This window comes from Temnothorax nylanderi, unplaced genomic scaffold, assembly GCF_030848795.1.
Source record: "Temnothorax nylanderi isolate EJ_2023f unplaced genomic scaffold, tnyl_v1.0 TNYL_tig0032_pilon, whole genome shotgun sequence".
Taxonomy (NCBI): domain Eukaryota; kingdom Metazoa; phylum Arthropoda; class Insecta; order Hymenoptera; family Formicidae; genus Temnothorax; species Temnothorax nylanderi.
The window spans coordinates 1,286,837-1,301,030 of NW_027249094.1; the positions used below are offsets into that span (position 1 = coordinate 1,286,837).

The following is a 14,194-nucleotide window of genomic DNA, read 5'->3' on the forward strand; positions in this document are numbered from 1 at the left end:
CATATCCTTCTTGAACATTTGTACTGTTTATATAAAAATTAAAGGCAACTGAAAATTGTTACATAATCTCGAAAAACTATAATTCGATGTTTTCTGAGTGAAATTATTTCATAAATAAAATATATTGTGTTTTTCGTAGTTCGTACTTCGTACCTTGTCGAAGCGAGACAAAGGATATCTGTCTCTAGGCGGTTCGGTAACTCTATCAAGCAACAGGTATTGCATTCTTTTTCCTTCTCGCTTAAATCGTATTTGGTAAATCGAGTGAACGTGCGACGATCGATGATTCATATTTTGCGAATGCAACGTTTGTAAAAAAAAAAGGGGCAATGGTTCAGCCGACGAAAATCGCTGGACGTTTATGGGTGCATTAGTTACCTGCAGCATCGAAAAAAAGGCGTTCTATTTCACGTCATTTCAAAATCATAGAAAATGTTATTAGTACGATTGTGTGTATACGTGCGCCGCATGGCAGGTTTTAATTCACGTATTAATGGAACTGAATGAGAAATGCCGGAAGTAATTCCGCAGCATAGAACTTGAACGCACCCAGAAAACGCTTTAAATCGTGGTTAAATATTCCATTATCCATCCATCAGCGATCATTCTCATTCCGATCCGACGATTCGATAACAAATGCATTCACGCGTACCGTCAATACAGACGTCGAAGTTTTACGCTCTATAACCGGCGTTTGTATGAAGTATTAGCGCGCACGCGTTGTTGATCGATATATATATGCGCATAATTTAGCTGTCGAACGGCGCAGCAGATTTTATGGGCCGCGTAAAGTTCCACGATGGAAGGTTAAAAGCGTTCCATCCAATTTTTAGGCATCGATCGAAACGCGTGACTTATGCATTTGCCATAACAAAAGATGTAATAGCGCATATTTACGACGCTCTACAAAGTATCCAAAATAGTCGTTAAATACAATTCCAATAAGTTATTATGCGTGTTTATATAGCTTCAAAATTAGTTAAATAAAGCTACAATAATTTTAAAACCATTTACGTTTAAAATTAAGTATCAAATCTATCTGATAACTATTAGGGTTTTCAATTCTACAATGGATTTAAATATTTATATATAGATTTAGGGAGTTGCGCTATTTTACTTCGAAAAGTAAGATTTGCCCTTGATGCTTGATTTAATAGGCTTTAGGCTGACACTAAGTCTTGACGATTAGCTACACGGAAGGGCGGAGTTTAGAAACAAAGTTGAGTCCTTTGGGATAGTAAAGGATTTCCCAGGACTTTGGTCGTTTCATGGTATCAGCTCCGTTGATCGAAGATTGTTTAAACTCTCAACTCCGCACCTTGTCTTTACAATCGGCTTTCTAGGCGTGAGAATATCACACAAAAGGTATTTAATATTCGCAAAACCATATGTTATTATTTCTAATATCAATTACGTGAGGAGAGTTGAGAATTATTTTTCTTACACTACTCCCGGTTTTAAACAAAAGTTGACTCACAAGTTGACTCAGTAGATATATTTATCTTTGGTACACATTATCCTTCAGTTTTTATATATAGTTTTGCTATACGTTTGTCTGTTATATCATTGTTGCGCAAGCAAACGCAAAACATAATCAGAAATAGTAATCGTAGGAAGAAGAATGCATAATTAATTTCACAGCAAGCTGCGTAATAAAACGGATTATTATTATGTAATATAACGGCCTGATTAACGGGCGTTATTAAGTAGCGTTCTGTTAATACGCATTTGCAAAACAGTAATGGCAACGCGTTACGGATAATTAAATTTCGCAAAAACATAGCCGTGAGATATTCCTACGTTTCTCGAATTTGCACACCGGGATACGCGTCGTTTCAACCCGATGCGACGATCCGCAGGAAACCTTTAATATTACGCGAAAGATAAAGAAAGTGACAATTGGGAAATATTTGGTGAAATGCAAGTGCAAAACGCGAAACGTTGTAGAAACGATCCAGAGCTTCAATGTATTTCGCACTGAACTGGGTAATATTGATTGCTTATCGAATGACACTATAACAATCACACGAATATTCATACGATGATAATAATTGCACCTTTGAAATACATTGCATGAGCATACGTCTACATGTGTCTGCTTTTTTTTACACTTAGCACATTATTGTTAAAACGATCAAATAATATGTGTATCAAGCTTTGTTATAAAATCATTGAGATTATCAATATATGTATATAATAATAAGTAATAATTTTTATGAACTTTATCAAAATGTTCCTCGATCAAAATGTACTTTTGCAGTAAATATATACATAAACGCGTGTAGAAGCTCGTTTTAAAAGGCTATTTCTGCAAAGGGCTGGTGTTTCAGAATTCCACGAAATCGGGAGAACAATGCGGGACTGCCATTAACGGCATAAACTGCTCGTCAAACGGCGTTATCGAGATAACTACAGGTAGGAATTGGAACGAAACTGCATTTGCAAGGAATGCGCGAAAACATACACCGTTCGTAGCGTCCGGCGAGCTATTTCTAAATGCGGGAATACCAAAGTTATATACAAAGCGCGTCGAAATTGCACAACTTTTAAGAACGGGCAAGAAGTATAATTAAAATTTCATTTGGTTCTCCTGCACCTGAACGTATCATCGTCATTTATTGGCGTATGGGGAACCACGTGCAACGGAAGCGTACGAAAATTCCCGTCTCGCGGAAAATGAGAGGAAATTTTCAGGATGCAAACGCAAAGAAACGATTTTGTTTGTCGTTCACGCGAATACGCGCCGGAGGAATAATATTTTCGCGGTCGTTTCTCCGGCGTGCGCGAATAGTACCTACATCGGCAACACACGCTCATGCCTCGTGAGTCGTTTGAACAAAAGCCATTTAAATAAAATGGTTCTAATGCAAGCCATCTGTCTTTGGAGAAGAGCTTTTGTCCTCCTTTTCGTTCAGTTTCTACGCGACCCTGTTTCGCAGAATAAAAGCTCATGACACGCATTGCACATTTAGTCCCGTTTTATGCAGCCAGAGACTTGACGTTGCTAAATCGTCCAATCTGCACGACGTTATTTAGAGACTTCCTGCACGAAACTACTTAATTAAAGTCTTCCTTAAAGGATGCTTTGCGTGTACGCGGGGATTCTGGATTAAGGCACGGTCGATGCCATGCGATCAATCTCTTTAGGACTTTCTGTCTGTTTCGCTATTTTACTAATTAAAAATTTATGGTTAATTAGTCAAGCAAAATTCGAGGTTTCTTGCCCGAGGCAAAGTTAATGACAACAATTATTAAATCATTATCCTATAAACAAGTATTAGATTATAGATCTTTCTTTTTTTCCACACAAAATGTAGAATACATCAGTATGAGGAAGAAGCGAATTAGATATTTCTTTCTTCTACATAATATTAAGATAATCATTGAAATAGCATTTCATTCGGTGCACGGTCAATTGTATAAAATTTGAAGTATAAGTATAGTTAAAATCATTTGCAGCAGTCATAACAACCAGGTGAGTTAACGGATGAAATTACCGAGAACTAAATACCACGAGACACACCCAGCTCGCAATTGTAGAAATTTCTCGGAATTCATTATCGTTTTAATAACACGTTTACGGACCTTCATACCCGACACGTGTTGTTAATTTTTCTGAAATGCTAATGATCTTAATTTAAAGCCTTGGACAACTGTAATTTTACATTACCGAGCTACATAACCAATTGAAAAGATATTAAATATTATGTTAAAAGTCGTCTCACCGGGAAGAATATAATGTTTCCATGGACACTGCAGATAAAAAAAACTCCGACCATACTTATCATCAAAACTCGTTTAATTAACGATAATTTAATGAAATATAAAATTTTAACTTGTTAAGGAAAATGTTTCTAAATAGATAAAAATGATTCTGCGAGATTCCTTGATAACTGAACAGAATAATTGAAGTTTTATTTTTTCCTAGTATATAGATCGTTTCTGGCTGACGCACTCATGCGTATCTTCGTGTGTTGGGGCGCGCTAAGCTAAAAGCACGACTACTAGCAGGTGGCTACGCCCGGTAGTATCTAGTACCTGAGGATAATGCGGGGAAGGCATGCTTAATATTAACAGGATGCTATAGAGACCGCGCGTGTTGTTCCTACGTAATTTCCTCCTAAACGTACTAAGGGATGCCCATGCATATTTCAGAACAGCAGATAGCACGAATACGTATCCTTGTGCGAGCGTGTTGTACACAGGGTGCCCCGAGTTTTGCCGCATTTTCCACCACTTAGGCCTAATTTCCCCCATTTTAAAGTTCTGTATACCTTAAAATATACGTCGTCATATTTTCTGGTTCACAAATTATTAAGAGATTTAAAGAATTTTCCGAACTCGATTTAGATATAGCAAATACGACAGCAAAAACGTTATTTTATTTAGTGTTAAATAAGCAACATTGAATCTAAACTCGGGAACTTAATATAAGTTACAGAGATAATCGAGATATTGCCCAATATCTAATCTTTGCTAAATGCAGAATGATCTAAATCCAGGATGATTCGGTAAGAGAAAGTACAGATAATCTCGGCACACCCTGTAAATGTGCAATACCACGACGTAATTAGACGACGTCGATATTGCGAGTAGACGCTTTGCTAATCACCACGAACCGTCTGATATTGTCATTTATTCAGGCCGGAATCAGAATTCCGCATTCCATACCTTGTGTATTTACATGTCTCTCCTTGTCGCAAACGCAATTGTTTTGTTCGTGATACGTGTTGACGGTCGACAACATGATGGTAATTGATTATTAGAATGCTTGAGCATTGCTGTATATGTACGAGAAGATCGTTTTGGTTTAAACAAAGAGTCACTAAATCGAAACATTTCATGTGCAAAGTTCGATTAAGCCAATATAAAAAATGTATAACTCTAAATAAAAATATAATAATATAAAGAATCAATATACAAAATTTTAATGTCATATAAAATTTATTTAAAAAATTATTTATTATATGTGATATAAAATTTATTTAAAATTTATTTATTATTATATTAAATTAATTTAAAATTACGTGCATTTATATATATGTATGCATGTTTCACGTGACTTTATGTAATTGATAAATACGGATAAAATTTTCAGTAGAATTTAATTATTACGGTACCTTTACCCTGAACTTCGAAATACTAAATATAGCGTTATTATGTATCATTATCTCTCTGAAAGCGTTTTACTGTAATGCATATAAATTCACATTAATTCCTATACAAGTAAAATCAGATATTAATTAATTGAGCGCCGCGAATTAGTATTAAAAACTGACCCGTCCGAATTACATTATTAATATACGATTCGCAAGACGAGTTCGCGAGAATCAGTCAGCGGAATACAGATTTTCACGTAAAACACCAATACGGAATAATACACCTACGTACAGCTACGTACACTACGGCATGCCGCGGTTGCAGCTGCAGCCAGTCGTAAGAAAACTGGCACACGTGTTCCGCGATGTTTCTGGCGTGCGGACTTATTTCACTATTTTATTAGATTAAATATTCACGAGGAAACGCTAGAGCAACAACGGCGAGCCGTAGAAAAACGCAGTGAAATACGGCGGGGGCCTCCGGCTACGAGGGTGCGGCGTTATCGTGTAAGGAATACAGGTCATTGTTGCATCTTTAATACGTTGTACAAAAGCGGCGCATGAATAAGTTGAACTTCGTCGCTTCAGCGTGAAACCACAGCAGCGTGGCGTTTTTATCGCCGGCATTTCTCTTTCGAATGCATCACGCGCATCGACGAGTGCACCTTGACTGGAAGTTTTCTATACATATACGGATAACCTTCGAATAACACAATACCTGAATTGCACGGAGTCTCAAATAGCACGGTAAAAAATTGTAACAACTTTACTTTTTAAATTTTTTTTTTAAATAATCCCTTGGAACCAAATGTCCAATTTTATACAAATATAGAATTGGTTTTCAATAACATGCAATGTGATCTCCAAAATTGTATGAATTCTAAGTCTCGAATAACTCAGTTTTCAATAACATCGATTGTTTGCCTTACATTTAACGTTTTCGAACACCTCTACAGTTTATTATTTTATGTTGAAGTTTGAATAGTTTCGAAATAGAACGTATATATTTCCCGACTGTATATTAGCTAATCACACGTTCGAATGAATGTGTCTTGTAACTTTTATGTAAAGCACGAGTTTTCCTGTAAGATTGAAATATTCATAATTTCACTATTTATATTCATGCATTTTCCAGCATTTTCATACAAAGCAATATAATTTTAAAATAACCATAAATTTTGCATTAATTCTATAACTTTATAGTAGCATTTTCATAGTGATTATATAATCAAATTAATAAAACTTCCAAGTTCTCTATATAGAAGAATAAAAACAATTATTCCGCTTTATTGAATCTATTAATATTTATTTCTATAATATAACGAAAGTATATGTTAAAAATGAAAAATAGTAGTCATGCGGATTACTGCAGTAATCTTGATGGTTTTGATAATCTTTGAAAAAATATGGCGCTTACGTTGAGATTTTTGTGATTTAGCCTTGTCTTGATTCAGTAAAATATTACACCGCTAACAACCTCTAATGAATGAAAACAAACGGCAGACACACATGCAATGCTTCACAGTTGACACGCATTTGCCATATAATAACACCCTACAAATTTTGTTATAAATGGTGCATGCGTGGCCGTCCGTATCGCAATAACAAAGTAACAAATGTTTCAATGAAAATTGACGTTCGTTACTTGGCTTAATATATCTGCGCACGTGACGACGTGTACTGCGCCGCCGAATACCGTATTGCGCGAAATCATTTTTTTTTCGCATTCGCGAAATTAACTTGACGCGATTTTTTTGAAAGCGCAATTAATCTTATCGAATCTAACGCAAACAATCCACTGCAATTTTGTGATGGAAATGCAAATTTGACTCGGTCTACGAAGTTTCCAATTTACTCGAATTATGCAAGACATAGGAAATGAAAAAAAAAAGAGTTGTTTACGAAAGTACTCTGCATCTTCAAAGCTGTACTCATAAAAATCAAATTGTCATAATTCTGCATTATTTGCGCAATGTGATCTTATATATGAGATTTCCTTATAAATAATTTTGTTTAATGATAAGAATCATCTCTGAAATGAAGGAGAATAAAATGGGGCAAAAAAGCAAATTATACGAAGCGAATTGTGCCGCTTTATTTACTGCTAGCATAATCATGATGATGGCCTACGTTAGTCATTAAGGAGTAAACATCTTATTAAGGGTTTCGTCCCGGCACGCTACGCTTCCGCCCTAAATTTAATGGCGGCGGAACGAAATGGCTTTTCAGGCCATTTCGCTAAAGCTCGTTATCTCGTTAACAATCGGTGCGCCTATTCCTGTATTTCGGGCTTTGTCAGGGCTGCATCTTATCACGATGCCACGAGAAGGAGATCAAGATATACTGCAGTAATTACTTCACAGATCTTGAATCCCTTAGATTAGAAAATTATAGATTTTTATATGAGCTATGCGCGCATTACCCGGAGAATATCGCAGGTCCATTTTTATATTTTATCTATGAAACTTCAATTCCCTAAACACATAAATCGTTTTATTTTCCGTAACAAATATTATTGTAATTTATGCTAAAAATTTATGCCACAATTGCTTTCAGATCCAGTTTGATAAATTTGCTTTTAAAATATTTTTCTGTATATCTGGAACATACATAAAGTGCAGTCAATACTGTCGGACAGAGATATATCTCTTTTTCAGCCCTACGAATATGGCGGACATGCACATATGAAGTAACTCTCTGTATCCTAAAAAAAAGGGCAAAGATATATATCTCCCTCTTCTTACAAGATGTACGAGAGAGACAGATACATTTCTGTCGCAGCTACAAATTTCTCTTGTGTTTATAATGCATTAATATTACAATCATTCTCGTTATTTCCGACATTGATAAATTTCTGTGCGCCGTTCTAACGGGGTGATTTATCTTGGAATACACGTGGGCGGCTTGTGATTTTCGCGACGGCGCGCGGCGCGGCCTGCGTATCCGGGTGCATGGTGCAGAATAGCGCATGAATATCGCTTACGTCTTATTTCCGAAAGACCCAAGATTTGGTGCCGCGAAAGCAGGAATTGGACGAGGTCGAATGATGCTAGGACGCGAAAGAAAGAGGCGCTTAAAAGGGGGCAGCCGCGAGATAATCAGAGAAAAAACGGGAAAGCAAGGGAGGGCCTGGTGAGAGAATGCAAGCCTCACCTGTACTTTCGCCACCACGTAGCTTCTGCTCGGGCCTCTCGACCCTCTCCTCACTCTGCTGAGGTGGTCTCTCTGTCCTTTTCGGATAGTAGGGGTTGTACGACGAGGGCCACACGGTGGTCAGCCTTTTTGCTGGCGGTGGCGTGCTCGGTCGTCCTGAAAATAGATTAGGACCTTTCTCATCTAACCCAGGCACTCTCCTGTTTGCTTCCTTTTTTTTACACCCGCCAATAATCCAGTACGTCTCCTCTCTTTCTCTTTTTTCCCCCGTGCTCCACGTTTCGGCGCTTGATTTTATCGCGTATGTGAAATATTATGCGCACTATTCTACACCATACAAGGCCGCAGCAGCAAAATTACGCGAGATGATAAAAATTCAACAGATACGGAAACGCGTGGACATATTAGGTATTACATAGTGAACACATAGGGACACATGGATCAGCTTCAAACTTTAGAGCGGCTTATAAGCTTATAAAAATCATTCTATTCTGTATCTATTCATATAATATATTTATTCTTAAATATATTGTGTTATTAAAATATATATATACTCTTATATATACGTGATGTTAAATAATAAATATAAAAACTTTGAAAATAAGTATATAAATTGAAACTGAACTATTAATCTAACAATTATATTAATATTTAACTACAAAATTCTAATTAAATATTTCTTCTTTCTACTACATATTTATAATAGGATAAAGGAATAAGAGAACTTTTCTGTATTTGTAGTTGTCTTTATTTTTACTATATAGCAGCTACGTCCAAGCTGCTCCGTCATTCCGAACAAGCGAAATTTAATTTAGATAGATGTGACAGAAAACATACGCGCGCGAGCATGTGGTGGGCGTAGGTTTGATGAATTCTACGAGCTTCTTTGAAATCGAGCCAAGTTCAACTTGTTGCGTTCGATGCCGACGGACGTTCCATTGAACAAAATGCCTTTTCACGAGAGAATCTCGCGGCAAAAAAAAAAGAAGTCGTGAAAAGTGCCTGCAATACTCTACAAAGCGTCTACTTTGAATTTTAATCGGTTACCATTTAACCACTAATTTTATTTGATCTGAATATACGCAATTCTTATGATTTTGAAGAATAATTTATAATATTTTTTAAGTAGATCAACTTTTTTTATTTTTAATGTTGACAATTATAATTATCTCGATAAGTTGCTATTTCTTAAGTGACTTTTAAGAAAATAAAGAAAGAACGATTGCTTCGTCTACTTCATGGAGTAAAGTGAAATCCGTCGGAAAAATTACAATCTAATGACATATAACAATATAACATTGATATTGTTTAATTACAGTTTTAAATATCAACATAATATTGTTAGAAGTAATAATTATTTGATTAACAGACATAATAATTATCTAATAATTACAAAGCGACCATTATAAATTAAGACAAGGCTTGTTAATTCATTTCGGTTATAATTAGTCTGCTAAATAAGTTCCTCGGCAGCAGGATCGCATAATGTTTAACAAAGACTTCTTCCCATAAGACAATGCGTCTGCCATGTCTAATTCGATTATATTGTCAGCAATATAAGATTATACTCGGCGCGCCAGCGCCTTATCTTTGTAAATATGAAAGTGCATCCCGGGAGAGTCGCATCCTTCGCTAGTGGTAGATTGAAACTTTACTTACACGATAATCCTGTACAATGCGTATCAACCCGGAGTGTAATTCAACTTGATATTCGCCACGGGGCCTGTATACTTCTACTGCACGGAGACCCGTTCTCTGCGACTTAGGTAGCTAGATGCTTTGACGCTTATTTCGTTCCTCATAATCGTGAAGATTATTCAAACTATTATCATTCGCGGTCCCGCGTGTGTCGTTCGTCGATGCGATCTCGAAAACTATGTCGCGAAGTAATTCGAAGTATATGAATTATACCGATGCGACTCCAACTGTTCGAAAAACCGCTCGTTTTATCTTTAGGTTTTATTTGAAATTGTTACAGAAATATCAATTATATATTTTTTTTCTGAAATAATAATATAAACTGTCGAATAAAAATTTTAAGTAGCAAAATTAAAGAGGAAATAATAATTAAATACCTTCGGTATTTGTCTTACACTCGAGACTGTGGCAGTTTTGGCTACGTAGTGATACAAAAAATTTTAGAATGTAGCTAAGAAAATTTAATAGATATACTAAGAAAAATATTTAAACATACGGCGCGTACGAACGTTTCTTAATTAATTATTAACCGAGTCATGATCCCGTTATGATAACAATCAAGTAAATAGAAAATGTGGCAATATACAAGATCTTTGTGCCTAATAATATTTTTCGCGTGAATTTATGTACATTTTTCGTTTCGCAATTAATTCCCTCGATTTCTTTTAATTAATTCTCTTGAGCTCTGCATCTGCCTCTCTTAAATCGCTTTCACTCGACTGAGTTCTGCGTTCTACTGCTCGGCGGTTAGACTGATAATGTACCCTCTCCATGTGCATTCCTATCTCTCTCTCTCTCTCTCTCTCTCTCTCTCTCTCTCTCTCTCTCTCTCTCTCTCTCTCTCTCTCTCTCTCTCTCCGCCTTTTCCGACAGTTCTCTCCTTCTTTGTTCGTTAAACCCCACAGTCTTTCTGGTTTGCAAATAAGCGACCCTTTAACCCACCCAGCCTCTAACTTGGGCACTAAAAAGTTTTCGAATAAAAGTTTAAATACGCCCCGGACAAACTTCGCCTCTCGCAGCTTCTCCGCGACCCCGTAACAATATGGCAGCTTCTGGGTCACCTGCCGCGAAAAACACGTGGACGCATCTTTATATTTACGCCTAGGTACTGCCACGGCAAATAGGTACACTCGTTAACATTCTCTTTTCTACCGGCAAAATCACAACGGGGCTCGTATTTCATACGGCCTAGCCTCCTTTTGTTATCCTTTCGTGCGTCGCGGGCTTGCTTAGTAAGTTTCGAAATAACTCGTTGAAAATTTAAGAGTCTCTCGCGGCATCTCCTCCAAAGTGCCGCGGCGAGCGTCAAGAAGAATTTGTTTCGCGAGGATAGAAAACAGGCGAGAAAAGAGAAAATAGGCAGAGGAAGGCGGGGAAACAGATTCGCGACAACGCAGTTGAGAAAAGTAAAATGGTATTATTAATAATTTTGATCCTCGATTTATCAAAGTCCCAGTTGCACATTTTTCTATACCTTTTCGAGAAATGACATCACTCTCGAAGTACTTTTAAAAGAATCACATTCTTTTCAATAGAGAATCCTTTACGAAATGTAGTTTAAAACGTAATTACTTGGCAGTTGCTTTACAACTCTTAGATAGATATTCTTTTTCTTTATATTCTACCTATTTTGAGCTTAAAGATTTATACTAGAATAACAAGAAGTTTGTAACAAGGCTAGCTTTAATTAAGACTTTCACTTCGTAACATCGCTCAACAGAATTTGATCTGTAGTCTTAATGAACGAATCGAATCTGATAAACCAGATAAACGAATAAGTTTTTCATGACTTTTCGATCAATATAAAAGCGAAAGAAAAGAATTAGAGACAGAATCTGTAAATAATTTCATTCTTTTCAATTAAATATACACCTAAATAAGATATCCATATATAAGACAGATTTTATAAAGATTTATGTTTAAACTTGACAAAAAATATTTTATCAAAATATAAAATGTTCTAAGTATTATAAGTATATTAATTATTAATTGAAACGTTCAAGAATGTGAGATAATTTCATAAGTCATACTTTAAATCGTATTTAATCATAAGATATATTCATTAATTATGAATTTATCACGTTTTTTCTGTTTAATGATAATCACTATTTCAAGTGTTTTATCATTAAAGAGAACGAACGTGAAAAATTTATATGATACGTATTAGATATAATTTTACATCTTATGTCTGTGCCATTAAATTCTCATGCGATATAGGTGCATATTTATATATAACATTTACATATAGAAATAATATTCACATTTGTTTTGCACCGTCTTATTTAATACACTTTGTGCTGCAATAATCTAAAAGTAGAATTTCTTCTCCTTGTTATTAATTATTTCTGGATATGCTAGGCTAACATTTTTAGTCCATGTAATAATTGATCGTATTTTTCGCACGATGGTCTTCTCATATCAGATATTGCATATCAGATGCGACGTAGCGTACAGTCTAATTCCAGAAATAATTTTGGCCTCCTTTAATTAATTACGATCGACGGAATCAATAGATGTCTTGTAACGCAACTGACATGTAGGAATTATTGAACGTCGTATGTATTCTCGATGAACTAACGCCAATGTTTTTTGTCACAAGACTCAATTAACCTGAGAGCAAGAGATAAGGTAATTTAGTAACATTTGACATTCAAACAAGGTTACTTCATCATGATGCAGACGTATCATTATTAATTTACATTAAAGTCAAGGTTTTAACGAAAATTAAAAAAAAAACTTTTCTTTTTACTTATTTCCAGTATACAAAGAGAAGATGTAGATTACAACGCTCAGCATTAAATTTGACAAAAATTTTCAGTAATATTTCTTTTTATTAAATTGCCGCGATATTTTAATTCGGTTTCTTAAAAACACAAATTTAGTATTTCGCGCATATATTTAAATTATGTTAAAAAAATAATAAAATTGAAAATTATAACAAATGATCTCGATACGCCGTGATCTCGATACATATATAAATATACAAATATTATTATTTAATTGTTTAATGTAATCAGAAAAAGGAATATGTTAAAAATGATGATACTCGTTAGCAAAAATGTTTCCCATTGGAGACTGCGATTCGGATCGCAAATGAAAATTGTGCACCTAACAGACCGTTCAAATGCTTTTTGGGAAATTAGATTCCTAGTATAATTTCGCGATCTCCTCTTTTTTGAGAACGGCACTCCTATCTAGTAAGTATCTAGATCGTGCCACCGCCAACAATGCAATCTCAGTCTGTGCTGTGTGCATCCCACCTAGTATCTCGCAGCGACGTCAGTAATTGAATTTTAAATGCGCTTAATTAGGTCACTGGTTAAGCCACCGATGTAATAACGCAATATAAAATTAAAATCTGCATTCTCTGATTTGAACAAACTAGAAGGGTAAATCTTGATTTATGCCACGCGCGCGAACGTAATGAAAATCTTGACATAGATCAACATCATTTTTCATAATATCAAATTAGTTGTGTACGCCGTTTGATTTACTGGAAAATGTGATAAACGATTATACATGTTTTACACTTTTCGTAAAGAATTCATTGAGATTCCTTTAATATTTTCACTCCTCCCTTGTACTTCGTCTTTCAGGCAAAATTACTTTTTCGCTGGATCGAATATCCTCCTCATCGCCTTCTCCCATCTCGGATGACTTTTGATATGTCGTCGCGTGCATCCTGCATTTCGAATCGCAGATCGTTCCGTAAATGGCGTAATCTTATCTGGGCAGATAAGACGAACGGCAGTCCCATTGGAAACTGCTAGGCATTTAACGTCGTGTTCGTGAGTTATTGCATACCTCGACTAGGTCATTAATAACCCGGTAGTATTAAGATTGATTCGGAGACACGAGAGAGAGAGAGAGAGAGAGGGGGGGGGGCAGAGAGATAGGGATAGAGAGAGAGAGACAAACGCGACGCGTCCCTTGCCGATTTCACCAAAGTTTCTCGTAATATTTAATCAGTAGTCGAGGCCATACATTATGATGAAGGCGTTGTCTCGTCTCGCTCGTGAAGTATATGCATCTACGGCTGAGTCGTTAATACGGTAAATTGCATTAGCCGGGGGAGGAAAATGGGAAACGTCGGAGTTACGACGACGCCTTCTACTCGCGCGGTGAGACATCTCCATCGAAAGAACGTTTTCGATTACCATTATTTGCACGTACGATCGCGCCGGTTCGCCTCGGTTCGCAAAGAAATCGCGCGTCGGACTTACGCCTCCGACGCTCGTAAATCT

The 14,194-nt window shown here is 36.1% G+C and overlaps 1 protein-coding gene across 1 annotated transcript in view; it reads right to left on the bottom strand.

Moving 5' to 3' along the window:
- The window catches only part of LOC139770771 (lachesin-like), a 56,504-nt gene that overhangs the window by 17,311 nt on the left and 24,999 nt on the right, over nucleotides 1-14,194 (bottom strand). Inside the window, exon 6 of the mRNA XM_071702953.1 lies at nucleotides 8,253-8,408. Coding sequence (XP_071559054.1) covers nucleotides 8,253-8,408 — 156 coding nt within the window. The remainder of the gene's footprint in view (nucleotides 1-8,252; nucleotides 8,409-14,194) is intronic.